Source organism: Amblyomma mixtum, chromosome 9, assembly GCF_055824585.1.
Source record: "Amblyomma mixtum isolate Tamu chromosome 9, ASM5582458v1, whole genome shotgun sequence".
In the NCBI taxonomy this organism is placed as follows: domain Eukaryota; kingdom Metazoa; phylum Arthropoda; class Arachnida; order Ixodida; family Ixodidae; genus Amblyomma; species Amblyomma mixtum.
Window position 1 is genome coordinate 92,906,257 of NC_143020.1, and position 27,202 is coordinate 92,933,458.

Below are 27,202 nucleotides of genomic sequence, written 5' to 3' on the forward strand. Positions count from 1 at the left end.
AGATCTGGATAAACGTGCACGAGGAGTGATGGGGTGCGTATCGATCGTATGGGTCCAGAATCACTATCTGAATTTCGCGCCCTAAAGCGAACTGCCAGTCGGCTAGCACTGGCTAGTACCATTATTGAGAGCATGGTGTTATATAAACTGCTAGCATCAGCAGGAATTGAGAGCAACAGAAGCGAACATTTTATTTATTTTATTGAACAAAACAGTCATTTCCGTAGCCAGAACTGTAAGCACGAAAGAGAAAGAAGCTAAATGCAGGTACCATTCTCTTACTGGCTTCGTATGTATACGAGCCAAAACAATCCGTAGCAAGAGCCTGTTGCCTCATGGTTTGCGCGGCCGCTGTTGTTGCGGCCTAGGCAGACCGTGCGCGTCGGGTTTTCGGGTTGAAGCAAGGGGGTGTGCGTTTGAATTTCTAACAAAGTAACGCTGCTAAGCTCGCGTAGTATAACACGAAGAAGCCATGCTGCTGTTCAAAAACGTGACGGCAAGACTTACGTCTAAGTGCCGTAGCCCGTTTTTCAAGGCGCCCGAATGAGCCGTTGTCCCGTGGACGGAATTGTAAGTTACCTCGTCACTGAAAGAGCGAGCTGCTTGTCGAATTAGCTTTACAAGCGTACAGCTTTTTCTGTGCTTGACTGCTGCTTGTATTTCATATGTGGCCAAGCCGCCGAATTGCTTACTTGTGCGCGTGGCATTAACGGCAACCGCCACGGAGCACACCTGGTAGCTCAAAAGCGCGCGTACATACAAATAAAAAAAAGTAAGAAGCAAGTTGACCGTTAAGCTAAGCGAGATAAGTGACCATTGTTTGACTGACAGTGTACACACTGACGCTTTGAAGCGAGTGGATTTCAAATTACTTGCACAAGGGCTACTCGTATTTTACTTCCGTACACCCTGTTGTTTTCAAAGTGCGCCTATCCCGTGTTTTGTTTCCGAATCAGCACATGCCTTCTACTTTCGTTGCTTTGTGGACTTTTATTTTTGCTGTCTTGTTTGTTTTGTCTTGGTTTTTCCGAGACCGGCACTTTGCCGCGCTGGCGAATAAGCCGTTGAAATGCGCTTATTGGTTCCGTATAGATTAGCCGTACATGCATTGAATCCAGCACAGGTTCATTGGATCTAGGCACAACTGTCTTGAAATCCGCCTCAATGGGGATGATTTGCCTATTATTGAGACAGTGAGCTTTCCGCTTAGACAGCAATTCATTGAGGCAGAGTGAAGTTTGATCAGATTGATCAGTCAGTTGGTTGATTGTGCTTTACGCACTAAAGCACTGTTGTGGGCTACAAAACACTTTAGCTTAAGACTCCGGATTAATTGCATTGACCTGGGGTGTATAATTATCTTCCACAAATGAATCGGTGAAGAATAACTGGTCATGGGGCAGGTTAAGAGAGCTCTCTGCCATTTTCATGGCTGAGTTTTTAACCTGAAAAGCACACTTTAACTATTGTCACTTGAAGAGCTTATTATAACCCGTGAAAATTGCCCCATGCAAAGCTTTTGATGCAGTGTATGTTCTCCATGGTGCAATTATGTTGCATTATAGACATCTTTGTCTGTGCTGGTGTTTTTGCGTTTGCTTTGTATTAAGCAGATACAAATAAGAGTGTTCTTTTACAGCATGCCAATGCTTTCCAGCCATGACCAGCCAGGAAGCATGAATATCCTGCGACTAATGTGATTCTAAGAGGAACCGGCGCTGTATGAATCCCACAGCAGTGGAAACATGGAAGGCATGCAGCCTTAGTTTCTGTTCTAGGGATGCTGAGAAAAGTTTGAAGCTTTAGTGTGCAATCTGTGGAACCGGAAATAAGTTCAGCCTTAGTTCTCACTATTTTTGAATGCCTGTCTTGATAGGGCTTGTAGGTTTGCTGCTTAGCGTTCAACAAGCTAGCTCATTTTGTTGTTGCACTGACTTTCCTTGTTAATGAACTTGTCAGGATCCTGTGAACACGGGCCGCGTGCATAGTCGGTTATACTTCAGCAATGCAACATTCATTGCCAAGTAATAGGCTTTGGTGGCAAAAGTCCGTAGTGCAAAGACTTCTAGGGTGACGAGTCTGACGTGCACTTAAGTTCGCCTTCACACATATGCCGAGTGTATTTTGTAAAGTCTCTGGAAAAAGAATGCTTTCAAGTTTACTTTTGAACAGGCAAATAGCAAACCTTTCTGGCCCTGTACTATTGCTTGTTTTATTGTGATTGGCTTGTGGTACTTTTTGTGTGTGCAACAATGCGGTTTTTCTACAAGTGATTAGTGCCACTTCAGAGGTGCATGTCAAAATTTGTTTTGATTGACGTAAGGTGCACCAAATGGAAACTGCGGGGCTGTCAGATTCCTCCATGCAACATTCCAACAAGGTGCTCTGTTATGCTGCGTAGAGTGAAGGAAAAAATACATTATAATGAGATAGCTGTGCAAAGCTTGTTTGGGGTTGTCATATCGTATGAACGATCACCTTAAACTTATCTACAGCAACAGTTGGTGTCATTGTACTTCGCAGGCTTTACGATGAACGCGAGAGACATCATCCGGGACCTCGGCGACCCCGACAAGCTCTGCGGGTTTGAGGACCATGTTGTTCTCAAGCTCGACAAACCGTGGGAGCCGTCCGCAGAAAAACTTCCGAAGGGCCTCTCTCTCGATACCGATCGCCTCCGCATCACCACCACTGCAGACACCTTCGTGGAGAACGTGGGCCTCCTCGCCGAACGGCGGGTGACCGCTGCCCTCTTTGCCGGCTGCGCGTCATTCGACTCGGATAGGCTACTTGGTGCCGCTGCTCGTGAAGTACTGCTTGATGCCCGGACACTCGTGATTGTTCACAACCGGGACTACGTCAGGGACCTGGTTGACTGGTTCCGTTCGGTCGAGGTTCTCGTTCTCCACCATGACATGAGATTGCAGATGCCCGAGGAAGATTGGGGTGACATTGGGGGTGCCGCGCCGCAGTTGAAGAGGCTCATCGGGAGTGCGCCAGCGCTTGGAACTCATAACTTGTTCCTGAGTGCGGCCACCATCTGTGGGTTGCTCGGCGATTGCCCCTTTGTGAGTTTTGCTCTGCTCGAAGATGAAGCATGCTTCTTCTGGGTTTGCGTTACTGATATATGTAATATGTAATGTAATATGAAATGCAATGTATGTAATGTAATATAATATGTAATGAACCCTTTTCTTTCTTCATTAAGTTGGCTTCCCCATGCTGCAGGTTGCCCTTGTAAGGGTATCAGTGGTCGTTAGTAAAATGAGGGTAAAGTGCCGAACACGCATGCTACTGCTTCACAGATGAACGAACATTGTGCTGTTTTAAAAACCATATTGACATAACCTGCTTCATAAAGTGCACGAAATATGGCTGTTAAGTTTTGCTAAAAAAAAATTCGCAGCTCTGCCATTAATCGGGCATATAGCATTGAGGTGAAGCTGGCTTGACAATCATGAAAAGAATCCATTAAGATTTACCAACCCTGGTGGCTGTGTGGCTTCGGGCAATTGATCCCAAGGCTGCGGGATCGAATCTTGGCCGCGGCGGCTGCATTTCGGTTGAGGAGAAATGCAAAAACGCCTGTGTGTTGTGGGATGTCTCACCACATGTTAAAGAACCCCAGATGGTCTCAGCTAATCTAGAGCCATCTCTCTCATAGCCCACAGGTCACTTTGGGACGATAGACTCCACTTACTAACCTAGCATTAAGTTTGGGACCTGCTTTCTTATAGGATTATGTGGATATGTGTAACCATGACTAGCTTCTAAAGGCAGTGTGTTTCAGGTGACCAAGATTGAGGCGACCTTGCAAAACCTTTCAGTCTCTATAAACGTAAGCTGTTCTAGCGCCTATGAAGTCCCAACACGCTTGTGTTCATGTTTATGCGTTTATGAACCATATCTAAATTCTTTTGCCTTCTGCCTCAGCCTCTGTGTGTGCGTGCACGTACGTACGCATTCATGTGGGGTTTTAACGACTTGAAACAACTCAGGCTATGAGGGTCGTCATAGTGAAGGGCTCCACAATTTATCTTTAACATGCAGTGACGTCGAACGGCACATGGGTGCCTTCTGTGTTTTACCTCCATCGAAACGCAGTTGCCACAGCCGAGATTGAACCTGCGTCCTCTGGCTTGGTAGCCTAGTGCCTAACTACTGAGCCCTGACCTCCGTCCTTTGTGCGCGTCTTATGTCGTTTTTTTTCATGCTGGAAAACTTTCTTTCCTTGCTGTGCGTAGTTTTTTAAAAACATGCTTAACCTTTTTTTTTTTATCGGGCAAGCAATGTAATATATATAAAGTTGTATTCTGGCCTGCTAAAACCCTGCCTGGGATTGCAGTATTTATAAATAAATAGATTTATTGATCATAAATTGTAAATAATAGATGATAGGTTGACAATAAACGATACATCATATAGATATATCCGTAGATGCTTGGTAGATGATAGACGATAGGTGGCTCATTAAATAAACCTGAAGTAACAATTCATTGTGAGGGGTGCAGTACCAACAAGACGAAGGGCGAAACAAGGAGACAACACAGACGAGCGCTGCCTTCGTCCTTCGTCTTGTTAGCGCTGTACCCCCCATGATGAATTATTACAAACTCACCCAGCTATCCATCCTTCTGAAGTAACCAACTGACTTCTCATGCTCCTTTATTTTTTTGCCTGGCAGCTGTGCGAACTGCAGACATCTATGCATGAGATCCTGAGCCCAAACAATCCACTCATTGGAATGCTCCTCGCGGCACGGCCTTCGCTCCTGACCACCTGGAGCCTCGTGCTGGGTGCAGATGTTGAGCGCCTTGACGGCACCACTGGCGTTGTCTGGGACATCACGCCGGGCCACATGGTGCAGGCGAACATGTTCTTCCGCAGTCTCCGGCGTCTGGAGGTGGGCTCACCTACTGTTGTGTTACATAATCAAAGCAATTCTGAGGGCTAATCTAAACAAATCTTATTCTTAGTGAAAATTGATTCTGTTGCCCGTTTTGGCGGCAGTTTACCAATATCCCCCCAAAAAAAAGTATACAACAGCTGTATCTTATCGGTACTCACCTATGGGGCAGAAACGTGGAGGCTAACAAAGAGGGTTCAGCTTAAGTTAAGGACAATGCAGCGAGCTATGGAAAGAAATGTGATAGGTGTAACGTTAAGAGATCGGAAGCAAGCGGGGTGGGTGAGGGAACAAACGCGGGTTAATGACATCCTAGTCGAAATCAAGAGGAAGAAATGGGCTTGGGCAGGGCATGTAATGCGAAGGCAAAATAACTGCTGGTCCTTAAGGGTAACGGAGTGGATTCTAAGAGAAGGCAAGCGTAGCAGGGGGCGGCAGAAAGTTTAGGTGGGCGGATGAGATTAAGAAATTTGCGGGAATACGGTGGCCGCAACTGGAGAAGGACAGGGTTAATTGGAGAGACGTGGGAGAGGCCTTTGCCCTGCAGTGGGTGTAGTCAGGCTGATGATGATGGTTATGAAAAAACAGGCAGGAAAAAATTCTTGTTAGAAAGAATTTTTATAATGTTCTGGCCTAAACTACTAGGCTCCCATGTGATGCTTGAGTGGATGTAGTGCAATATGCATTGCCTAGTGTGCCATGCCCTTTACGCAGTCTTGCCAGCTTTCTTATCATACATACACTAGCGCAGCTAACTATGGCAGTGTCCTAGTGTGCTGCAAAGTTTGCTGAACAAGCCACTGTCGCCAGCGCTCCTATCGGAACATAAAAACGTTGTGCCGTTATTGGAACGCACCATTTTGGGGCGATGCCAAGGTCTTTGCTGAGGACCATGCTGAAGCCAACGGTGCCGCATCTGAGGAACGAGTGAAGAAGGGCTGAAGCATTAAAAACGTAATTGCATTTGAAGAGGTGATTTACTGATGATGAAGAGACCATGAGAATACAGAGCAGCTAAGGCAGATTGGGCAGGAACCACTGATGATATGTGGACAGCTCAAGCAGGAGGCTCATGCATGGGTGGGCAGCGATGGTGAAGAATTGGGGCTGGGGCTTTGTATTCACAATTTTATGCGAAGCATATTGCTAGAGCTATGCCCCATGCCGTCACCGTGGCTGTACGCGTCCAACCACGTGACACGATGACGTCACACCACGTGACACGATGACGTCACACCACGTGACATGACGACGTCATGACAGATGAGAAACAGGTCCCCCACCTCGCGCCGTCACTCGGAGCTGTACGCGACCAACCACGTGACACGATGACGTCACGACAGATCGCCGTCACGCGCTGAGAGAGGGAGAACGATGCCATCGCACAGACGCCGGAATGTCCTCGAGCGGCATTCCCGCACATTTCGAACGCGCGTTCACACTCGGTGTAGGTGAAACGCTCGCTCCACCGGGCAGGCAGACGCGGCTTCCGTGGCAATCCAGGCGCTCACCCAACGCGCGTCTCGGGGTTAGTCGGCGTTCCGCTGTAGCCATGCCGTTGTCTTCCCCCACGACGAAGGCTTCTAGTGGTTGTATTAAAATGACCAAGTATTCAACCAAGGAAAGCCATGTATTACCAAGCCTAGCCATCAATATGCTTCGCATCTGACTAGGCTTAACCTTAGCTAGCCCTCAGCCATTTTTTTGTTACAGTGTGCGCTGGGACGGCTTTCATGGATGCTGGCAGTGATGAAGACGGCGCAGTATTGAAGAATGAGCTAAGAACTGAAACTAAAGTTTACCTGCCACTTGGTTCAAACTGATGTCATGATTGAAAAGGACTTTGTGATCACTGTTAGAAAGATAGTAGTGTAGTAGGGCCTCAGGGATCCGTGTGGAAAAAAAATTTTCAAGCACTTCAGTTTGCTCGCAGAAAATGTCTGGTGGTAGAGATTGTCACGACTTAGCGTACTTGCATTGTGCGCTCCCAGACGCCCTTAGGGCGTTTCGAAGTAGCGGTCTTGGTCTCAAGGAAATGTCCTCTACTCAGCTTCACAAGCTGAGCCAGAGACCGGCTGCCAAGTGACTAGGGGAGTGGTCATTTGGTGTCCAGCTTTTGCTGGTCGCAAGGCAGAGAATGGGGTTCGGAGCCAAAGGTTCACAAACAAAACAAAGTTTATACAGCAGTGAGACGGTACAGAGGATTTCACAATCACTCGTACGAGCACGTACAAAGTGATTTGCAATACAATGCAGCTCTGCAAAGTAGCAATCGAGAAAGATTACAATACAAAAGAATTATTGCACCTAAAGTGCACTAACACATTGACAATGACCTTCAGTGCCTGTCAAGGTTCGACCAAACTTAACTGTGGTGGTATGGCCCAAGCTATGGTGGTATGACCACGTGATCATATGACTATGACCATTGGGTACCTGACCTTGACCTTTGACCTTGGCATTTGATTTTGGAGACAATGCTTGACAGTGTGTTCGCTCGTATAGCTATAGGTTCAAGCCATGTTGAACCACGGCCATTTGTTTTTCCTGCAAAGATGGCATCGTCAAAATTTGTCTTCCTCAATGTATTGAGGCCTGAACTCCATAACGTCTTTTTCTTTAACCCAGGTGACTACGACCCACAGCCAAACCATTGCTGCAATCGGCATCTTTGAGCAGCTCACCGAGGTTTCACTGATGTTCATAGCCCAGGGCACATTGTGTTCATTCCGGGGCCTCGTGGAGGACACGCTAAAGCGGCTCCAACTCAAGCACCTGTCACTCAAATTCATCAAGAACATCAGCCTCCTCGCAGTCGCGCAGAACTGGCCGAATCTGCAGAGCCTGTCGCTCGCCGAGTGCTCCGTCGACGACGATGTCGAAGAGATTCCACCGGGATCATTCGCCGGCCTCGTCAAGCTCCGGGTCGGCTCGGACATCTCAATCCGCACCATGGAGATGCTGCTGGGTGCGACGAGGCGGCTGGTGACGCTTCGGCTCGACGGAGACCTCCTGTGCACGTCGTTCGTGATCCGGTGCTCGCTCGGGTCGCTGCCTCGGCTGGAGCGGCTGACCCTGGGCACCAGGCAACCGCTTCCGGCGCTGGTGCTGACCGGTAACGACGTGCGGTACCTCGTGAAGGCGCTGCCGGCACTGCAGTATGCCGCCACGGACAGCTACGACTTGCGACTCTTCTTTCAAAACTACATGCCCTGGGTGACCCTGGAGTGGAGCCAGTGCACAACCTGTGCTGCGGAATTTCCGCGGGTCGACGAGACGCAGAAAGAGTTCTGGAATAAGGCAGTTGCTCCGCTGAAGCGTGCAAGGTGATTTAATGTCAGTGTTGTTGTGGCCTGGAGGTGTTCTTTCGTCCAGCAGCTTTGTGTAGTGCGGCTGAGCGTCCAGTCTCTGCTATCTGGATGCTGACATTCTAATCTGCTTCACACTCCATGCAACTTGGTGCAGTTTCACACTGCATGCAGGTGAGTTGCACCTGTAATAAGTGCAGGTGCAACTGGTACAGGTGCAACAGCAAGACACTGACTGTCATCGTGCTGGTCTGCTTCACAGCAAGGTCTAGGGCTCAGCATTTATGGTTTACTGGTTGCTTAGGCACTACAGCAACTTATGAAGCTGCACTGAACGTTAGCATCCATGGGAAGATACTTTGTTTTGCACATTTATGAACTTCCACATACTATCAGCCGCTGTTCACAACTTGTAGTGAGTGCTAAGGCTGTGGTTTTGCTAAAAAATGTCCAGTGGAGAGCTTGCGTCGCTAGAAGAGTTTTGTACGCTGATTTAATGCAAGTTGTCTCCCTGGGACAGTGGGATTAAGATGGAGTATATTTATCTGCGCTTACTATAGTGTTGCATTTATTTACATGTAGTGAAGTATGCGCTATGTATAGCTTTTGCATGAGTTTGTTTTATTTGCGGGTAGCTGCCATTTATAAGGATGACAGTGTTAACACTGCGTTCCTGTAGCAGAATCGCCCGTGAAAAATTTTTGTGCTTCGAGGTAGCGTTTGTTTAGGACTGTTTGTGTAGTGTCTCCCTGGTATAGATGTGTTGAACTAGGTTTACATTAGTTAGTCTGGTGCATACTAAGTTTTGGTTATGTTGTCGGGTATTTTCAAGTCTAACCTATCTATGTTGTTCAGCCGCATTTTATGTTGTGCAGATGGTTAGGATTCATCGAATGAATTGAAGCTCTTGTGGCCGAATCTGCTGTCGAGCATTTAGGGATGTTTCTGCCATAGTAGTGAAGACGCGACGACACACGACGCCAATAAAAGGTTTTACTCTTCCGAAATGCCATTAAAAAACCTCTTAAAGTATCTAAACAACAACATTTTTTTTTGAAAACATATTTACTTTTAAAAGTGCGCCTGTTAATTACGAAATATTAGTTTTTTTAGTGTTCATCACTTGGCCAATAGGAAAGCTAGTCATGTCTTATTTTAGGCAAACTTTGCACTTAAATGCTTTTCTGCTCGTTTGTTGCAATCATTAGACAAGATATTGAATGTTAGGACGTTTGTAGCTATCAAACAGCTTGATTTTTTTATTATTTTTTGGCCAAAAGTTACAGTTCCGCAACAAGTAGCTCACCGCCCCATGATGCTTTGAGCGCTCATGGTGGCTGAAGTGGTCTCGAGGGGTCGCCATGCAAACTCCCATAGACGGCTTGCCAGCTTTCCGTCTAGGTAATAGTAAGAAACTCTATGCCCGCGTGGGTCGTGGAAAGTTTCGGTGCGGCCCTTACGTTTTTTTTTTTAAAATATTTTCTTCGGGAAAACGGGTTGCGGCCCGTACACGAGTGCGTTTATGCGGTATGTTCAATTTTGCGAGTCGAAAAATTTCCGGAAATTTTGCCCCGCGTAATAGGCGCACCCCGAACTTTGAGCCGGATTTTCTGGAAAAAAAAAGTGCGCCTATTATGCGAGTAAATACGGTATATGCGTCGTGAGAACATAGGTGGTGAGGCGTGAATGACATTGATATTTTATATGTTGGCAACACAGTTGTGCATTGATAAGTTTTTCTTGTTCTTGGGTCTTGTACGTCCGCCGCCAAAATGAAAATATCCGTGTCACAAGGGCATTTTGAAAGCTTCCGAACTGACTAACACTAGTTTCCTGAAGAGAGCATGAATGCTGTACAGTGTGTCCAAAACAGCTTACTTCATTTCAAGAGTAATTAATCAAGAGAATCTCGCAAGCCCTCGACTAAGTAGCCTTTCAAAGTACCTGCGTGGCAGGGGTGTGAGGTATTTCGAGAACTTGAGGAGAGACATAATTTCAGCTCGGAGGGGCTCATTGCCACACCTGTCATGTTCTTTCCTCCGATTGTTTCAGTCCCCCTGCATTCTCCTTGACATTAGTCATGAGGGTTATATTTGTTGTACCTTCGAATCTGTAGTGTTCTCACAAGTGGCAGTACCTTCGAATCTGTGACTGTTGACTTTCCAATGATGTTTGAGAGGAGTGTTCTCACAAGTGCAGTGTCACTCAAGTGGGCGAGAAAAACAGTTTCAGAAAAGTGATGATTGACTGGCTAATTGTAGCAAGCTTTACCTGTACTAGGCTGTAATGGCTTTATTTACTTTGTAATTCTGGGAATGCTGAACTGCGCAGTGAAAGAAACGGGACTGTCTTTTACAGACGGTGTAGGGTCCTTTCAGTGCGAATCATAGTGCTGAAGCGTCATATTTTTGTACTACTTTTAATGCTGCATATTTATATATCTCTATTTAGCGCATGTGTTGTCTTGTTCCCATGTATTGAAGCTTAGTGAAGATTTTCTGTAGCATGCATGTCCTGCCTGGTACATCTTTAATGACGAAAGAAATGGACCAGGCTTATTGTTTATAATGGGCCGCAAATACTGGGCAGTGACTAAGCCGGAAATCGTGATGAGAGCATACAGTTCACCTATGAGTTGTATGTGGTGATGATGCTATGCTGTAAGATGCTGCTATGTGCTGGGCCTTTTGGTCAAGTTTTCTTTTGTGGTGAGCAAGATTTATTGCAGTGCTCAACAAAGCGTCAGACTTGATTAATGGCTCATGAGGTTTATGGTTGCTAAGCAACCTGACGGCTGTGTTTTCCAGCGTATCTATAGAGCACCGTTAAAAGATGTTCGGACCGTCACCTGTGTTTGTTTTGTCGCACATGAATTTTCAATGCCTTTATAATGCATGTTGTTCCCCACTTCCTGTGCCGTGAACACGCTAGCTCTTCAGAATCACTGTAATTACGAGCACCTACCACTAATATAGAAGATGGGCATTGTGGTTAGGTCAAATTATTACTTTCTCAGACAATAAATTGCCTTGTCATTGATAGTGTGTTTGTGTTTTCATCTGTACCCGCTGATTCATTCCTGTCTGAGGCTCTGAGCACTGCCTTCTGTTCACATTATAGTTTTGTGCTGCGATAACATTTGTGGTGAAGTGTAACAAATTTTTTATCCCGAGACTGCATAACTTGCCATTATCATTGGTTGCTTTGTTAACGTTGGAGGAAAAGTTTCTAAGTAGCCTCTAAACTTGACTACCAAGCATTTTGTTTATATGTTTAGAAGACTTCGTCCTTTTGCAGCGTATTAGCAGAAACACACTTTTCGTGTGTTTTAGCCGACGAGCTGGCTATCGAAAGAAGTTTGCCTTTCATGGTACTCTTCGTAGCGGTGCCTCAGTGGTTATGGTGTTTGGCTGCTGACCTGAAAGACACGAGTTTGATCCCGGCCGTGGCGGTCGCATTTCGATTGAGGTGAAATTCTAGAGGCCCGTTTACTGTGTGATGTCAGTGCACGTTAAAGAACCCCAGGTGGTCGAAATTTCCAGAGCCCTTCACTACGGCGTCCCTTATAGCCTAAGCTTTAGGACATTAAAACCCATAAAATCCAAAGTTCATGGTACTCTTGAAGAACTTGATGCAAAGCGCAACGATTTAGGTAAATAGGCTATGACTGGGTGAGGGTCATCAGGCCGTGTTGTTGAAAGACCTAGTTGTGTGTAATTTGCTATTATTCAATATAACCCCCAAATAATGGCACTCATAAACACTACTGATTTATTGCGCTTTCGTGCTCCTGTTTTGCAGAAAAGTTTGCAATTAACAAGCCTCAACCAATCAACTGCTGATATAAAACTTGTCAGCGTTCAAGTGGGGAAAAATATATACGCAGAGGTGTCACGGCCACTAAGCATTTACATTGTTCTCGGAACAAGACCCTGGTTTTGGTGAAGTTTCTGTATTCAATATCTTGTTAGGTTAGTGCATAGAGACCAGGTAGAGTAGATTTTAGGGAGCACAGTCTGTTAAATTGCTCTGGAACACATCGAAATTTACTTTAGTTTGTTTTCCATTGGTGTTTGGCTGTATGCTTGGAAAGGAATGATACATTTCTTTTAAGACAATTTTATTTTAAAAAACTGCCGTTCATCCTGCAAGGGGAATACATGTAGCATTTGCAGTTTCTGAATACCTATGGCTTGCTGGGTTTGGCCTTAGCAAGATGGCATGCCAGCTGTAATGGGCACGGCTGTGTGAGGATACAAAGTGAGGGTAGACTTTTTAGTTTTTGCAGAACTCATTTCGAACTTTCATTGGCCACAGCACTGCCTGTAGTGTTACTTCTTTTCTCAGCTCTTTGACTGTAGAATGGAGATTGAAGGTGCCCATTATCAATAATTTAACTCTTCTTTCGAAGACGAAGTAGAATTGAAGCTGATCTTCCATCGCTGATCGCTGGAATGGCTTGAGCTCGAACTATATGCACTTAGTGTGGCGTCCCCCTGATCTTGCACTAATTATGTGCTTCCCTGCAAAGCAATGCTTTGTTTCAACCCTGTCTTATCTAACACTACCAAATGCCCTGGAAAGCCTGCACACAGAAACACATGATGAAAAAATGAGATAATGTTTATTTACTTGATCCATACGGATCCACTCACGCCAAAATAATACAAAAATGTGTAAGCGTAACACAACTGCAGTCTGTATGATATTTGATACAGTGAAAGGAAGGTGCATCAAGCCAGATGTTCATGGCTAGTGATACTCATAAAAACAATTTCCTAGCATTTCAAACAAATAACAGAACTGAACGTGTTCATACTTGGTGAAAATTGCCTATAGCACAGCCTCTTGTTAGCTACAAGAGGCAAATGGCCAACACCATCTTTTCTGGCTTCATTTTGGGGCCGCTTTGTGGCCATTTTCCTTTTCTTTGGGACTGATGATGGCAGGCTAGATGTTGTCTTTTCTCTTCTTTCCACAGAGCATCAAAAGAGTCTGACAGCTCTGCAATGAATGCTCGCCGTTTCATCGCTTTTGTTCTGAGCTGTCCACACTGGCGCCTGTGGATGTTCAGAGTGTTTACCACACAGATAAACGAGGTGTGATACAATGTGCCACTGCCTGGATCTGATGTTCTTGTGTATAGCTACCTGGTATTTGTGCTGATCTACACCACCCATGAAACTGTTGAATACCGTGACAATAGCTGGTTGCAGTACATCTGTGTGAACTTTGGCCTTGCAGTCATATCTCTACCTTCTCTACAAGCTCCAACGACACAAAGTTAGAGACTAATGTCACCGCTTTTTTGTCGAACCAGCGTACAACAGAAAGGCTTGCATCGTTGGCAACATGATAATCGTGAGAACCTTGTCCAAGTGGCTTCGGGGCTTTTCCATCTACGAAGGAACAATCTTTGAGCTGGTTTTGGTGCTGAGTACTAACGTATTGAATTCCACGGCGAGTAAGCTCTTCAATGAGTTCCAAAGAACAAATTGTCTGCAGCTACCTTGAAGCCTTCACCAGAAGGTAGCACATATCCAGGACGGTATCACCACCTAGCCCTGATGTGTAGTTAGCGTTACTCTCCTTGGTACACATCAAAGTGATAAAGAATACCAGTTGCCCCAGCATGGCCCCACAGCTTGAAGCCCCATGGTACTGGTTGTTGGGCATATATTGCTCTAGAGAACTCCTACCTATAAAGGGCATCATCGTTTCATCAACTGCATTGTACTCTTCTTCTTCAGTGTTGTCAAGATTCCGCTGCAGAGTCGCAATCCAAGGTCGGAGCTTCCGTACTTAGTCTTTCTTTTCATCTTCGGGAACTGTCTGGTTGTCTACAACATGCATGCATGCCATCAATTTTAGGAAGCGATTTCTTGACATTGTGTCTGCAACTGGCAAGTGCCTTGTTCCCAGTAGCATTTCACGTTTGGAATTTGGACGAGGTCCATTTGCAGGTACATGCCAATGTCCTGCTCGACTTCACAGACACTTGTGTTCACTGGTTTTCTGTACTTCTGCGTATTATACAAGTTTTTTTGTTCTACTAGTATCCTTAGCATTTCATCTGTGATGAGCCCCTGTTCCTGGAAAGCGTCAGTAAGGTTTCCAGACTGTACAGTTCGCTAAATGTTCCCGAAGAAGTCTGATATCGTCATCAAGGGCTAAACGCTCGAGGATGTCCTTCACACCGCCACCTGAAACAAAAAGCTGTAATCAGTGTGCAGAATACGCGATAAAGGGCACGCCGTGCATTTGCTGGCATCCATGAACTGTGAACACAAGTAAGGAAACCGCATGGCCAAGTTGCTGGTCCACCTCTCTGAGAGCAGACTGCAAGATACCATTCGCATAGCAAGGGCAGTACAAGAGCACATGCTCACACAAGGTGCAGGAGCGACTACAGCGAGAAAACCACGACAAGAAAGGGAGCTCAACGCCCACTGTATCAAATATGATATGGGTGAATTCCGGACTTAGTCATGCCGCATGAAACTGCAGTCATGCCGCATGAAACTGCTGTGCACAGCAGAAAATTATTCCTAGCGATCTAGAAGCGTACTGAGCACAATAGTAATACGCCAAATGCAGTAAATAATGAACAGCTTACCTTTTCTGCAGTAGAACGTTCGGGGAGCGCGCGCGTGTTGCTGGAGGGCGCCATCTTTCAAACACAACTTGCGGACTCCTGGTGGTAAGAATCGGAAGCAGCTGCACGCGAAAACAATTTCCAACTTTCGAGAGAGAGAGAAAAACTTTATTATGGCAAGTGTGTTTAGACCCCCCTTGGGTCCCTGGACCACCGCACGGTCCCACTCTACGTCGGAACGTTCATGTGGTGTTTGTCCATGACGTCGGCACCCCGAAGCACCGCAGCAAGCTGCTATGGCGGGTCCGGAGACGAGAGCACGACCTCCCAGTCCTCCCAACTTGATAACGCGGGCTGTCCCTGCGGGGGAGGATCAGCAGGGCAGCCGAAAAGGATGTGGGAGAGTGTGGCGTGAGGAGCGTCACACAGCGGTCTTCAGAGTTCCAGTTTCATTTTTTTCGCAAGGCACTGAGATGCGAGTTTGTCGTATCAAGCCCTCAAGCTCCTTCCTGCGTATGAAAAACGCCTTGCAATAGTAAGGACACCTTGCAACAAGAGCGGTCGAATTTAGATGCGCAGCTTTTGACTTTTGAACAGGATTCCATCCTTCGTTTCGTTTGATTTGCGGTTTTGAAAGCAGCTGCGTGCGCACTGCGCTGCAGTGTCAGTTCTCTCACTTGCGACAACCCAGCTATTACGTCATCACCTGCGGGTGGGATATCATCTGGGCTACTATAACACCATAAAGCATACGTAGAAGCTGCTATGAGAAATGGAGCAGAGCTTAGTTTAAAGCTACATCGTGATTTGATAGCACTATGTGCCCGGCAAATTTGCGCGTCTGCCGAAGGGCAAGCGGGCTTATAAGAACGAAGGCCACATGTCTAAGCAAAAAACAACAAACTGCACTTCAACTGAAAAAGCAGTTTAATGCGCTTGCATGCGATGTTTCGCAAAAGCAGTACGCAGGATTCACAAAGATGACATTTAAAACATTGTTTCCAAAGTATGTCTTCGTTCTGTAAGTATAAAAGGTTGGAAAATCTCTAACAGTTTACAGATGCCTTACACCATATTACGCAAAAGAAAATCGAGAATTGTGAGGGTTGGATCTATATACAGGTGGAGGGGGGGGGGATTAAGAAATTAAAGATTCAATAAGAGCACCGAGGAATATAAGGAACAGATTATAGGGGATAAAAAAAATCTGGGGTCCTAGTGCCAGAAAGGACACCTATGGGCGCTCCACATGGCCTGGTTCACAGAGCACTGGAAGGATCTGGCGAATAGCGGGGTGTTCCTCAACACCCCGTTCACCATATACTCGGCGTCGGGTCGGCCGCAATGTCCCAGCGCCCACAGCACGAAGAACAGCTCGGCGTTGCTGTAGTCGCGGTGCAGGCGGACGCCTCGGCCCAGTTCTTCGATCAGGCGTCGCTTGTAGAGCATCATGAGTGGCTCAAGCACGCCGATCTCCAAGGTGGTCTCCGTGGCGAGCTCGCGGGCGCCTGCGGCGACCACGTGTACTACGTTACCGGACACTGCTCGGATTCAGCGGAACTGCAGAGTAAGCTGACTGGAAGCTTAGTTTACATTGGGTAGGACCCTTAAAGGGGCACTGAAGTACCTTCTGAGTATTGCACATCAACTCCCTCAATCACTACATTCGCTCGTCATTAACACCCGAGTCAAATAATACACTTCTACACGAAGCAGAAAACCCACAATCGCGCGCGGAAGTTGGCGATTCCTTCCCGGCAACACTTTCATGCTCGCGCCTTCCTCCGTCGCACGCTCCTGCGTATTTCTATTCGGAGATAGCTACCATGGCCGCGGCCAATCAGCAGCGTCGCTCCCGCAGGTAAATATGGAAAGAAGGCTAGAAGAAAGTAATCTGGGTTATAATCTATCGTACAGATTAGGCGGAAATGTAGTTGAGCAGCGACTCCCGGGTTTAATGTATGCGGACGATATTGTACTGTTAGCAGATAGCCAGGAAGATTTACAAACTTTGGTTAATTGCTGTGGAGACGAAGGAGACGCTCTAGGATTCAGTTTTAGCGCAACTAAATCAGGTGTGATGATTTTTAACGATACAACTGATCAGGTGCTTAAAATACAAGGCCACGAAATACCCAAAGTGGCCGAATACAAATACCTCGGGATATGGCTAAACGAAGGGCAGATATACACGGAAAAGCATGAACAGGCTCTTAGGGCAAAAGGACGAAGAGACGCCGGGATAATGAAACATAGGGCATTATGGGGGTACAACAAATATGAAGTACTAAGAGGTATTTGGAAAGGAATAATGGTACCGGGACTTACTTTCGGCAATGCGGTTCTGTGCTTAAGGGCAGAAGTTCAGTCGAGATTAGACGTAAATCAGAGAGCTGTTGGAAGATTAGCACTAGGTGCCCACGGCAAAACCACAAACGAGGCAGTACAAGGGGATATGGGCTGGGCATCGTTCGAGGCGCGGGAAGCTAAGAGCAAAATAATATATGAAGAACGCCTGAGGAAATTGGACGATAACAGATGGGCAGCTAAGGTATTTAAATATTTATACAGAAAGAACGTTGACTCACAGTGGCGGAAAAGAACTAGAAAACTAACCAGTAAGTATGCCGGTCATGAGGACGGAGAAAGAAAGAGCATTAAACGACAGGTTAAAAACGCGGAAGTTAAAAATTGGATGAATTCAATGGAAAAGAAACATAGTGTAGAACTATATCGATTCTGGAAAAGGCAGATCAGGAAAGAATTTTTCTATGATAACTCAAGAGGCAGTGCCCTACTTTTTGAAGCTATATCAGGGTGTCTTAGAACGCGCAGCTACAAAAAGAAATTTAACGAAGATGACACATGTGCAGTGTGTGGTAGATCTGTGGAAACAATTGAACACCTCATAATCAAATGTGATGGTATCCATCCGGATGTCGATGCAGGCACAGTCACTCTTTCTGAGGCCCTAGGGTTTAAAGATAACAATGGTCATGTAAATAAATCTGCAGTGGAAGTCAGCAAAAAGCGATTGGAGGATTGGTGGCTGAAAAGCAGAGATGTGGCATAAGGTTAGAATTGTAGGAAACCGTAGGCAAAGGTGATGGAGAATCTTAATGAGAATTACCAACACAGTAAACAAAAAAATAATAAAGAAAAGCTGAGCATGGTGGCAATTCCCACCACCCCGTTTCAAAGGGGGCGCTCCCACCCACCCACCCACCCACCCGTCCGTCCGTCCGTCCGCCCGCCCGCCCACTCACCCACCCACCCACCCACCCACCCACCCACCCACCTATCCATCCGTCCGTCCGTCCGTCCGTCCATCCATCCATCCATCCATCCATCCATCCATTTAGCGCGTCGGCGGTGGGGCCTTTAGAGGGGCCTAGCGCCGACCTTTGAGCGTGCTAAAAGTGACAGAGTAGAGAGGGAAAGGCGCGAAGACGCTGAAATTCAAACTTTGACTACAGATAGCTCAGCTTCTACAAACCGCAATAAAAAAAAAATGTTGCTGGAGGATAGTCTTGAAGCGGCGTCCTATAACGTCCCAGGAATACCGCACCTTTACTGAGAGCCCCTTTAAACAATTTTAGTTTGTTCCCTTAAGTTTCCTGCATTTGTACTCTCTCTCCGACGTGCGTAGCGGTACCTTTTTCAACGCTGACCACATCGAGGCCTGAAGCAACGCAGTCGACGAGCGCTTCGAAGCGTCGCTGGTTGCGCGGCCGCCAGGCGTAGGGTCCTCGGCTGGTCGGCATCAGAGCACGCAGAAGTTCCCTTCCTACCACGGGCACCAGTACGGGCTCGATGATGGTCGAGGCGTTGAGCAGGAGTGCCAACAAGCCCGGTGGCACCAGGACGGCCTTGCGGTCTTCCGAGTATCGCGCCTGAGGGCCCAGCGAAAACGGCAGCATCTTAGTACGCGCAGCTTCATCTTCATCATCATCATCCATCTTGCATCCACTGCAGGATGCGGCATGCATTCTGGCGGGTTTGCCAGCGAGTAAACATCTAGCACGAAAGAACACGTACTATAGAGACACAGCCAGTGCTTTCTACGAGTTCCTTTGTCCATTCTGCGGGCGGGCTGGTTACCCGTCAGCATGGACCATCAACTGTATGCCCCGTTCTTGTCGTACAAAGCGCCCAGATGCCTGTAAGAAACCTTTCATTTGGAGGGCAAAAGTTTCCTCAAAAGTGCCCCGAGAAACTCTGCAGTAAAAGAAAAAAAGGTGCTGCGCTTGCCTTCCAGGAGTAGACGCTGACGTTGTCCTGTGCGATGCTGGGGTCCATGAGGTGGACTTCAATGGCGCCGAGCCTCTGCGAAGCGGCTTCGCGGTCGTCGAGTGTCTCCGCAGAGTCGTCCTCGTCACCGCCGGTAGCGTTGCCGGTCTGTGGTGCCAACCACTTCGGAACGAGCGTACGCATGACCTGTAGGACGTCACGCTTCACAGTGACTAATTGGCTATGGCGTTCGGCCGCTGGGCCCCCAAGCCGCGCGGTGGAATCTCCGCTGCGGCGGCCGCGTTCCGATGGAGGCGAAATTTGTAAACGCCTATATGGAAGGTAAAAGAATGGTAGCAAACATTCTTTTACCTTCCATATTAAATATAATAATAAAGCCACTACTACTTCTACTACTACTATGTGCTGTGCTTTGTCAATGCGCGTTAAAGAGTCCCTGTTTATCGCAATAAGGGGATTTTTTTATGACGCAAATGTGACCTTTGGCATAAGAGAGTTATATATACGTGTGCAGGCCGGTGGCGGCTACAAATGCCAACAAGTCCCGGTTTCGGGGCCCATGGGTCCAGATTCGAGGGGGAAAAAAAACTCCCCTTTTTCAAAATTCAAAGGTGTCAAAATGCTCAGAATGAAAAGCCAATGCTTGATGATGCTAATCAAGAAAATATAGAATGTGTAATTTATCAGTTAATTTAAAGAATTGAAAAACAAGAAATGCGTTCAAAGACGTCAAACTGCTCATAATGGAAAACTAGCTAACCCACTACGCTATCCTGAGTTATTGTGACAAAGCACGTGGCTTTTCCTCTGAACTTCTGGTCTATCGCGCTGTCGCATTAAAGGAGAAGTGAACTCGGACTCGCCTGTCCAGCTTCCCAGGCGAAATGGGCTAACATGTCGTCCAGACCTTCCTCCATAGCCTCGGAGATCACCGCCCGAGCCGCCTGTGCTGTCCTGCGCCGGGACAGATCCTCGGCGATGCGTAGGCACGCCTCCGTGGGCGTCCGGTAGGCATACTGTACCAGCGGGCGGGCCTGCGTGCGCGAGTGGTAAGGTTACAGCTCATTTCAAATTCATTTCATTTCAAGTCGGCAGTGCAGGTCATTTCAAGTTCTCTTTCATTTCAATGTATCGGATTCTATTCCCAGTGCAGTAGAGGAGGCGCCAAATTTTTTGCAGCGTGTTTTTGCTCTGGAATTTTTTGTACGACATTAGTACATATGGATCACCATGTGGAATTCTTCAGTGCGCACTAAAAAATTGTAAAAGCATTGCCCTCGTAATTTCGGTTTCAGTTCCCAGACGACGGTTGGAATGCCACAAGTGAGTATCAGATCACTTGAAGCATGCAAAAACTGGAAGAAAACCGTTGATCCTTGTTCAATTCATCCAAGCTCTTAAGCTAACTGCTCAACAAGACAGAATGGCAGCAAGTGAACAAAAAGCTATTATGCTAATGTTTTTGTACGCCTCACGTGATCTCGTGCTCTCTCGTGACGTCACAATCGTCTCCCGACTGCTGAAACGGAAACCGAAACTGCATGGAAGAGTTAATCAACGCACATAATTATGTACTAAGCGTAGGCGAGTTTCACGCGGTGATTCATGTTTACTGATCTCGTACACAACATTCAAAAGCAAAAATATACTGCGAAAATTTTGGTGTCGCTATCCCTTCATATCAAAGTTTTACGAACAGTCGAAAGTCTGCATATGATATGCAGTCTTTGTAGTGTTGGCGAGGCAGCAAAGTTCTCCAACACTCTCTTCTGCTGCGGGCCGGAAGAAGTTCGAACGATATATTTTAAGGCAAGGGCTTCTTTCCAGTTAGTGAATTAACATTGAGTTCATTCCACGGCATTTACCTTTCCCCCCATGAAGGGCGCGAAGTAGATCACCTCCCAGGTCCGCTGGTACAGTGCCAACTGGTGAGGGCTTATGGTCTGCGGACGAATGCGCTCCAGATGACACCTTGCAGAGAGCGCCACCCAGCGGCAGACGCGGGTGATCCAGTGCTTAGAGAACGGCCGGGTCGAGTCCGCCTTGTGCTGCCGTGCGTGGCGCTTTCGGTTCAGGCTGGGCGCCAGGCTGTCGGAATATATCTATTTTTAGCTCAGCACGTGTCTTTCTTTCAAGAAATTTAGAAAGAGCTTTTCTGCTGACTTCAAATCAAAGACTGCGGTAGCATCACGGCCCTCTGCCAGTTCTATTCCATCTTCACTAATTATTTCAGGGCTTTTTGCTACTGGATCAAGGCAAGCCACGCCACCACTATTGCCGGCAGTTGCCTGTAGCCACGCCGGGCGGGAAGAGTGAACAGAAAAAAAAATTATTGCCATATATCCGAGCCCAGTGTGGAAATTATTTCCTAGTCACCGCTGGAGAGTTCAGCTAAAGCCTTTACCGCGGAAAGGTAACTGGTCACGTGTATCCGTCTACTAGCGCACTCATGATGTCTGACAGCTTCTTGCTAAACCTAGCTAATATTTGTCACTGGGGCTTCATCGCATGCAACCTAACCGCCAAAATTGGCTACTAGCGATATAATGAAGGGCGTCGAAAGACCCATTCAGGTGTCAGCGAGCCCTGGATGAGTTGACTAAAAATGCTGGGTAGCTATAGTCGGGTACAACTCAAGAACGTAGCGGCGAACACCCCTTAAAGGATGCCCTCCAAGTCAATGGGGACGACCGATTGTCGTGACGTCGTGGTTAGCCCTCTAGCATGACATCGCAGGTGGCTGGCAGTCGCTGCCGTGAAATGGGATTAACCACGGCGTCATGGCAATCGGTTGGCAGAGGATGGTGTTCGCTGCCTGGTACTATAGGCGGGTACAAGTCAAGAACAAAGTGGCAGACACCCCTCAAAGAAGGTCCTCCAGCCAATGACGTCATGAGAATCGCTCGACGTCATTGGCTGGAATGCCTTCTTTAAGGGGCGTCCGCCACTTTCTTCTTGAGTTGCACCCGTCTACAGTACCAGGCAGTGAACGCCATCTTCTTGCAGTCCTTTGGTCCCTAACCTCCGAAGCCTTAACCTTCATCAGCAGGGACCTGGCCGTCATCCCCAGTGACCTGGTGATAATTGATAATGGTGCTGCCTTGGGGTCTCTGGTGGCGAATATAATGCAGTAAACGTTACCTCTGTACGAATGCTGCGAAGTCTTCGATGCTGGTATCGGGATTGTCCCTGAAGTAGTCCTCAGAAGTGCGAAGAGGCGCGTCCGGTACCCAGATTGGACAGGCTTCCTCGCTATGGTCGTCACGGCAGGTCCTGGGAAGACGTGCTCTTATGAAGCATTTTTGTGCACGCATTAAGTGCCGCAAATGACATTGGAGCGATACGCGCAAGATTGCAAAGATTAATCAATAACAACGTTGATATAACAGCAAGACAGGCCGAGAACAGCAGCATTGCTTGCCAGAGATGTCGGCCATAAGGCTGAAGATACCTCTAAGCATAAATGTGATACAACCGCGTCGTGGAGGAGATACTAGGCAGTATCAGTTGGTACCGCATGGTGCTGGCACTTTTCTCACAACATATACCTGCTATTCCTGCCTTGATGAGATCCCGATATCATTTTTAAAGGCTTAAACCTTCCATCTTCGCGTTAGTTCTTTCAGCGATGACTGGGGATGGGTCCTGCTTCCGTAAGGAAACGTTCAGTCATGTCTAATAATTTTTCCAGTGACTCTTTTCATGTCTCTGTTGAATATCGCGCTTGCTGCGTGCATAGCGGCTGCTTGCTCAATTCAACTGCATTCATCGATGGAATCGATTGACCGGAATCTTGTGTGGCTGCGAAAAATGCTGGTTATGAGGAACAAAACCTTTGCTATTGCATCGGCAAGTTACCCCAGTCATAGATACTAAATTCGAGGCGCTGACCAGCCATGAAGCCATCTTGTGTCTAGTTACTCCTGCATCGTGGCTTGATCGCCATTAGCGCTCCCCTGTCATGGCCAACTTTTCGGCCACATACCGCACGATGTCGTCTTTGCTGAGTACGGCAGCGCCCTCCAAGCATCGCTCCAGGACACCATCATCGTCCACGTCTGGTTCCTCGTTGCCCAGTATTTCCTGGACGTCCTTTGTTCTTTCGGTGGTGCCGCTGCGTTTCCCCAGTAGCCGTGGCTGCACACCGCTCATTAGGCGGACAGCAGCGTCCTCGTAGATTGAGCGCTGCCGGACGCCGCAGACATGCTCGTAGAAGTCGCCACAGGGAGCCGCTCGGCTTGCCCGCTGGCTCCGGCTGTGGATGCCGTTTGAGGCGTCGCCCCTGTGGCGGAGGTAGCCCTTAAGCCAGAGACAGCCTGAGGTGTTGCACATGTGCTGCTGAAGACGCCGGTCCCTCAGGCCCAGGCTGATGGGTGAGATCTCTTCCTGCGTTGCAGAAACGGAAAGGGGTAGGCATTCAAAAACCAAACTAAATTCAAAACAACGTCTGTTACTCCTGGTATACAGATATGTAGCCTTATGAGAGAAATTCTTCAGTGTTCAATGCCATCGCCGTCGGTATAGTTCTGCAATAACGGAAAGCTCCCGTGTCCTGTAATCCTGCTCGTAGGCACACTTTAGCCACTTATATGACCACAATATGCCACATAATCAGTGACCCACAATCCGCATAGGCAGACAACGGGTTCAAATTACAGTTAGTGCGCAGTGGTGACGTCATGGAATTTTAAGCTAGGAGCGCACATCGTCATTATTAGCCTGTAGTCCCCTCCACTACAGATGAATGCTTTTCCAACTGATATGCAATTAGTCCTGACCTGCGGTACTTACGGTCAGGCCACACTGTTTCTGCAAACTTCCTGATTTAATCTGCCCACCTGACAATGTCCCGCCGAAGTATGCATTCCCTTGGAACCTATTCCGTTACCCTAAGGGATCATGATTGCCTGTCCTTCGCTGTTCATACCCATTTTGTCCCTTTGATTTCAGAGTTAGTATTACTGACTGAAGTTTTTTTCTCTAAGTCACGGCAGCAGACAAGTGTCATAGGCAGTTCTTGCCTCCTCAATGACAGAGCTGTTTCTGAAATTACACCGTCACAGTGATCATAGTAATAATTATCGTCACCAGGAGGAGGTACGAGTCCTCGTCTTCTAGGTGGTGGCGATGCGGCATGAGCCGACGGGCGCTGGCCTTGGTGACCGTCTTGGTGATGGTCCTGGTCCCGTACGTCGCCCACATGTAGAGCAGGATGCAGTCGATGATGAGGAGCAGCACCAAGGTGACGGTGCCGACCCTGATGATCATCTGCTTGTTCTGGCGCGTGGCCATGCGGTCGCCGCCACCGCCGGTGGTCGTGGACGCCACCGACGATTGCTGCGTGTTGCCAAGGCAAGGTTTTCATTGTTGCGCTCACAGTAATAACGATGATGCAGGGGCGTATTCATGGACAGCTCTGGGAGTCAAGCCGGTGGTGCTATTCCTTGACCGTTCTTCGTCAGAAAATTGGGCGGATATAGTTTTTTCTTTACCTGCCGCGGTGGCTCAGTGGTAAGGCGCTCGTCAACCGAGCCGGAGTACCCGGGTTCGAACCCGACCACGGCGGCCGCGTTTCGATGCATGCGAAACGCAAGAGGCGCCCATGTGCTGTGCGATGTCAGCGCACGTTAAAGATCCCCAGGTGGTCGAAATTATTCTGGAGACCTCCACTACGGCACCTCTTTCACTCTTTCTTCTTTCACTCCTACCTCCCTCCCTTCCCTTACGCCGCGGTTCAGGTGTCCGCCGATATATGGGAGACAGATACTGCGCCCTTTCCGTTCCTCAAAAACCAATTTACCAATTTTTTTTTTTTTGTGGAAGATTTTTCGCTTGGATGCGGGCCGTGCGAGGACCGGAGTTGTCACTCAGCTTATTACGACGGTGATTGTATTTCCCCACAGAATGACTGTCGCGCAGCTAGAGTTTCAAAAGGAAAAATAGCGCAGTTAACAAGGCGTGGCGACCACGTGGCACCCTCCTTTCAGTCGGAAACGGATCATGAATGAAAGGTGTAACGCTCATATGGGTGCCACACACTGTGGGTTATGGGATAAAGGAAGAGAGGAAGTACAGAGAAGGGAGGTGAACCACGTGATTGTGTTAACATCAAGTGAAAGAAAAAAAAAAGACCCACAGCTCGGGTAGAGGCTGTCACTGTGCCAACAGGAATGACCGCAGGCTTAGAGAAGGCAGGCACAAGGAAACGCGAAACATTTCCGCTAAGAGAGACAAAAAAAAAAAACGAACAAGCACTGTACACCCGCGACGGCAATGTACAGTCTTTGTCAAAAGTTTAGAGCCCAGGGGGTCTGCTTCTAAGCCTCGCAGTGGGACTCCTGTAACATTCGTGGCAGCCCTACCCATTGGAGGAGGCAGGACCAGAAATCTCCTTACCTTCAGCAAATTTGGAGCGCTGGAGATGCATTACGAACCAGACAGCGTGCTTCAGAAGCAAACCCTCTGGGCTCCAAACTTTTGACAAAGGCTGTAAATTGTACTCGGCGGCGGTGCTGTCATTAATTGCTCTCGACGGTTGGCGAAATCGGAAGTCCAGTCATTTTCGGCCGCGCTCATTTTAAAGATGATTGCGAACATTCGTAATAAAGCGCCTGCAATGCCGTGAATGACGCTCGATAACGTAGAATCTGCAGCGCTTTATCGCGTTCGCTCTAGATCGGACTGGTCGCGTCTCTTGTGGCAAGGTGATAATTTCGCGTGGAGGCGACGGTAAACCACGAAAATGAAAAACGAGCATATATCAAAGCTTTTCAGGGATGCAGTTGTGCTTCGCTGGCCTCTTTGTTCGATAAAAAAATGAACGGCGGCTGTCCGCAGCCACGTCTTGGATGGGTCGTATATCTCTCGGCTGTGTTCACGATGCAGGTTGCCTCGCAAATACGGTGCACATGTCCACTCGTTGACAAAAATTTTGAATATTGGAAAATTGCAAGGTACTTTCATGGAAATATTGAAGGTCTCTCGATGCTCTCGATGTGCAGCAGCAAAATATTTTTTTTAAAGTGTTTCCATCGCTCGCATCAAGAAATTAAGACTGCCGTAGAAAACCAATGGGAAAAACATTTTACGATAGCAAAAGCGTTAATAGCAAAAAAAAAATGATGCAAGCCTGTCGACGGAAAATCCGCGTATATAATGATCGTTACAGTTAAATCTTGCAACATATGAAAAAATTGCGTTCATAAAGTCTTTCCCGCGTTCAAAAATGCTTTTGTCCAGAATTGTTGGGTATGCCTAATGAAAGAATCCAGATATACCCCTGGAGTCAACAATTTGGAAGTCATGCTCAGCAATATATTTTTTAAATCGGTATTTGAACGATAGTTATCGTTGCCTCAGGAGCTTGGTTTGTGTTACTGCTTGTCCTGGTGACCGCACGTGGGCTATGTTGGATCAAGGCAGAAAAAAAAAGAAACATTATCTCGTTGCTATAGAAACCGGATGCTATCTTGCGGTGCTCGATAGATGGCATTAAGCAAAGCCGAATGCTGGGCAAGTTGGGTAACGTTCATTATGAAAAAAAATAGCTCGTCAGCGTCGTTCCCTTTCCGCCCCTCGTGTTCCTTTTGCGCTATTTTTTCACCATGATTGTTAGATGGCATTCGGCCAACCGGCCTCAGTTCAGCGCAACCACGCCATACTCATGCGGAAAGTGGTTATTGTTATTATTATTATTTTAAAAGTAGGTCACTAGACTGGGTGCGCAGCGGCGAAGGCAACGGGCGGCGGCAAACAGGTGAGCCAACGATCGGGTGAACCAACGACGTTACAAGAGGACGCCAGGCTTGCGTTACTGCTTTGTCATCAAGGCGCCGACTCTTACCCATGCCCATGTTCCAGGTTCAAATAGCGCGCGAAAATGGGCCGCTTTGCGAAGAGTCATCTCGTGGTGCCTAGTGAAACTACGGGACTCTATCTTCCCCAGGTGCAGGCCATTGTCTGTCTGCACCTATATATCTTGCGCAATGGCACGGACACAACTGTATCTTGAATCTCTTACCATTTCGCTCGCGTCACCCATGATGATGGTCCGTGGAACTTCTTGGCGCTCGGTACCAAAGGCTGACTCCGGGACGGAAGCGGTACGTCGTGATGTTTGCTTGAAACCGAGAGGACCTCGGA

The 27,202-nt window shown here is 47.5% G+C and overlaps 2 protein-coding genes across 2 annotated transcripts; one reads left to right on the forward strand and one right to left on the reverse strand.

Annotated features, from left to right (window-relative positions):
- Positions 1–329: 329 nt before the first annotated feature.
- LOC149330132 (uncharacterized) lies at positions 330–11,253 on the forward strand. The gene is made up of 4 exons (XM_089560791.1): positions 330–570; positions 2,524–3,068; positions 4,685–4,903; positions 7,535–11,253. The coding sequence occupies exons 2-4, from the start codon at positions 2,532–2,534 to the stop codon at positions 8,234–8,236; spliced, it is 1,458 nt and encodes a 485-aa protein (XP_089416917.1). The 5' UTR covers positions 330–570; positions 2,524–2,531; the 3' UTR covers positions 8,237–11,253.
- Positions 11,254–15,906: 4,653 nt separating this feature from the next.
- Positions 15,907–27,101, reverse strand: LOC149330133 (uncharacterized). The gene is made up of 9 exons (XM_089559370.1): positions 27,081–27,101; positions 24,149–24,397; positions 23,046–23,446; positions 22,202–22,333; positions 20,926–21,148; positions 19,924–20,094; positions 19,061–19,207; positions 18,465–18,702; positions 15,907–16,317 (listed from the first exon to the last, which is right to left on the reverse strand). Exons 1-9 carry the CDS (start codon positions 27,099–27,101, stop codon positions 16,025–16,027), a joined length of 1,875 nt encoding a protein of 624 aa, XP_089415496.1. The 3' UTR covers positions 15,907–16,024.
- Positions 27,102–27,202: the final 101 nt, after the last annotated feature.

Coding starts and splice junctions, on each gene's coding strand:
- LOC149330132 (XM_089560791.1), top strand. CDS start 2,532: ATGAACGCGAGAGACATCATCCGGGACCTCGGCGACCCCGACAAGCTC. Junction 3,069..4,684: donor TGCTCGGCGATTGCCCCTTT/GTGAGTTTTGCT, acceptor TTTGCCTGGCAG/CTGTGCGAACTGCAGACATC. Junction 4,904..7,534: donor GCAGTCTCCGGCGTCTGGAG/GTGGGCTCACCT, acceptor TCTTTAACCCAG/GTGACTACGACCCACAGCCA.
- LOC149330133 (XM_089559370.1), bottom strand. CDS start 27,101: ATGGGTGACGCGAGCGAAATG. Junction 23,447..24,148: donor AGGACTCGTACCTCCTCCTG/GTGACGATAATT, acceptor TCTGCAACGCAG/GAAGAGATCTCACCCATCAG. Junction 21,149..22,201: donor TTCGCAGCATTCGTACAGAG/GTAACGTTTACT, acceptor ATATTCCGACAG/CCTGGCGCCCAGCCTGAACC.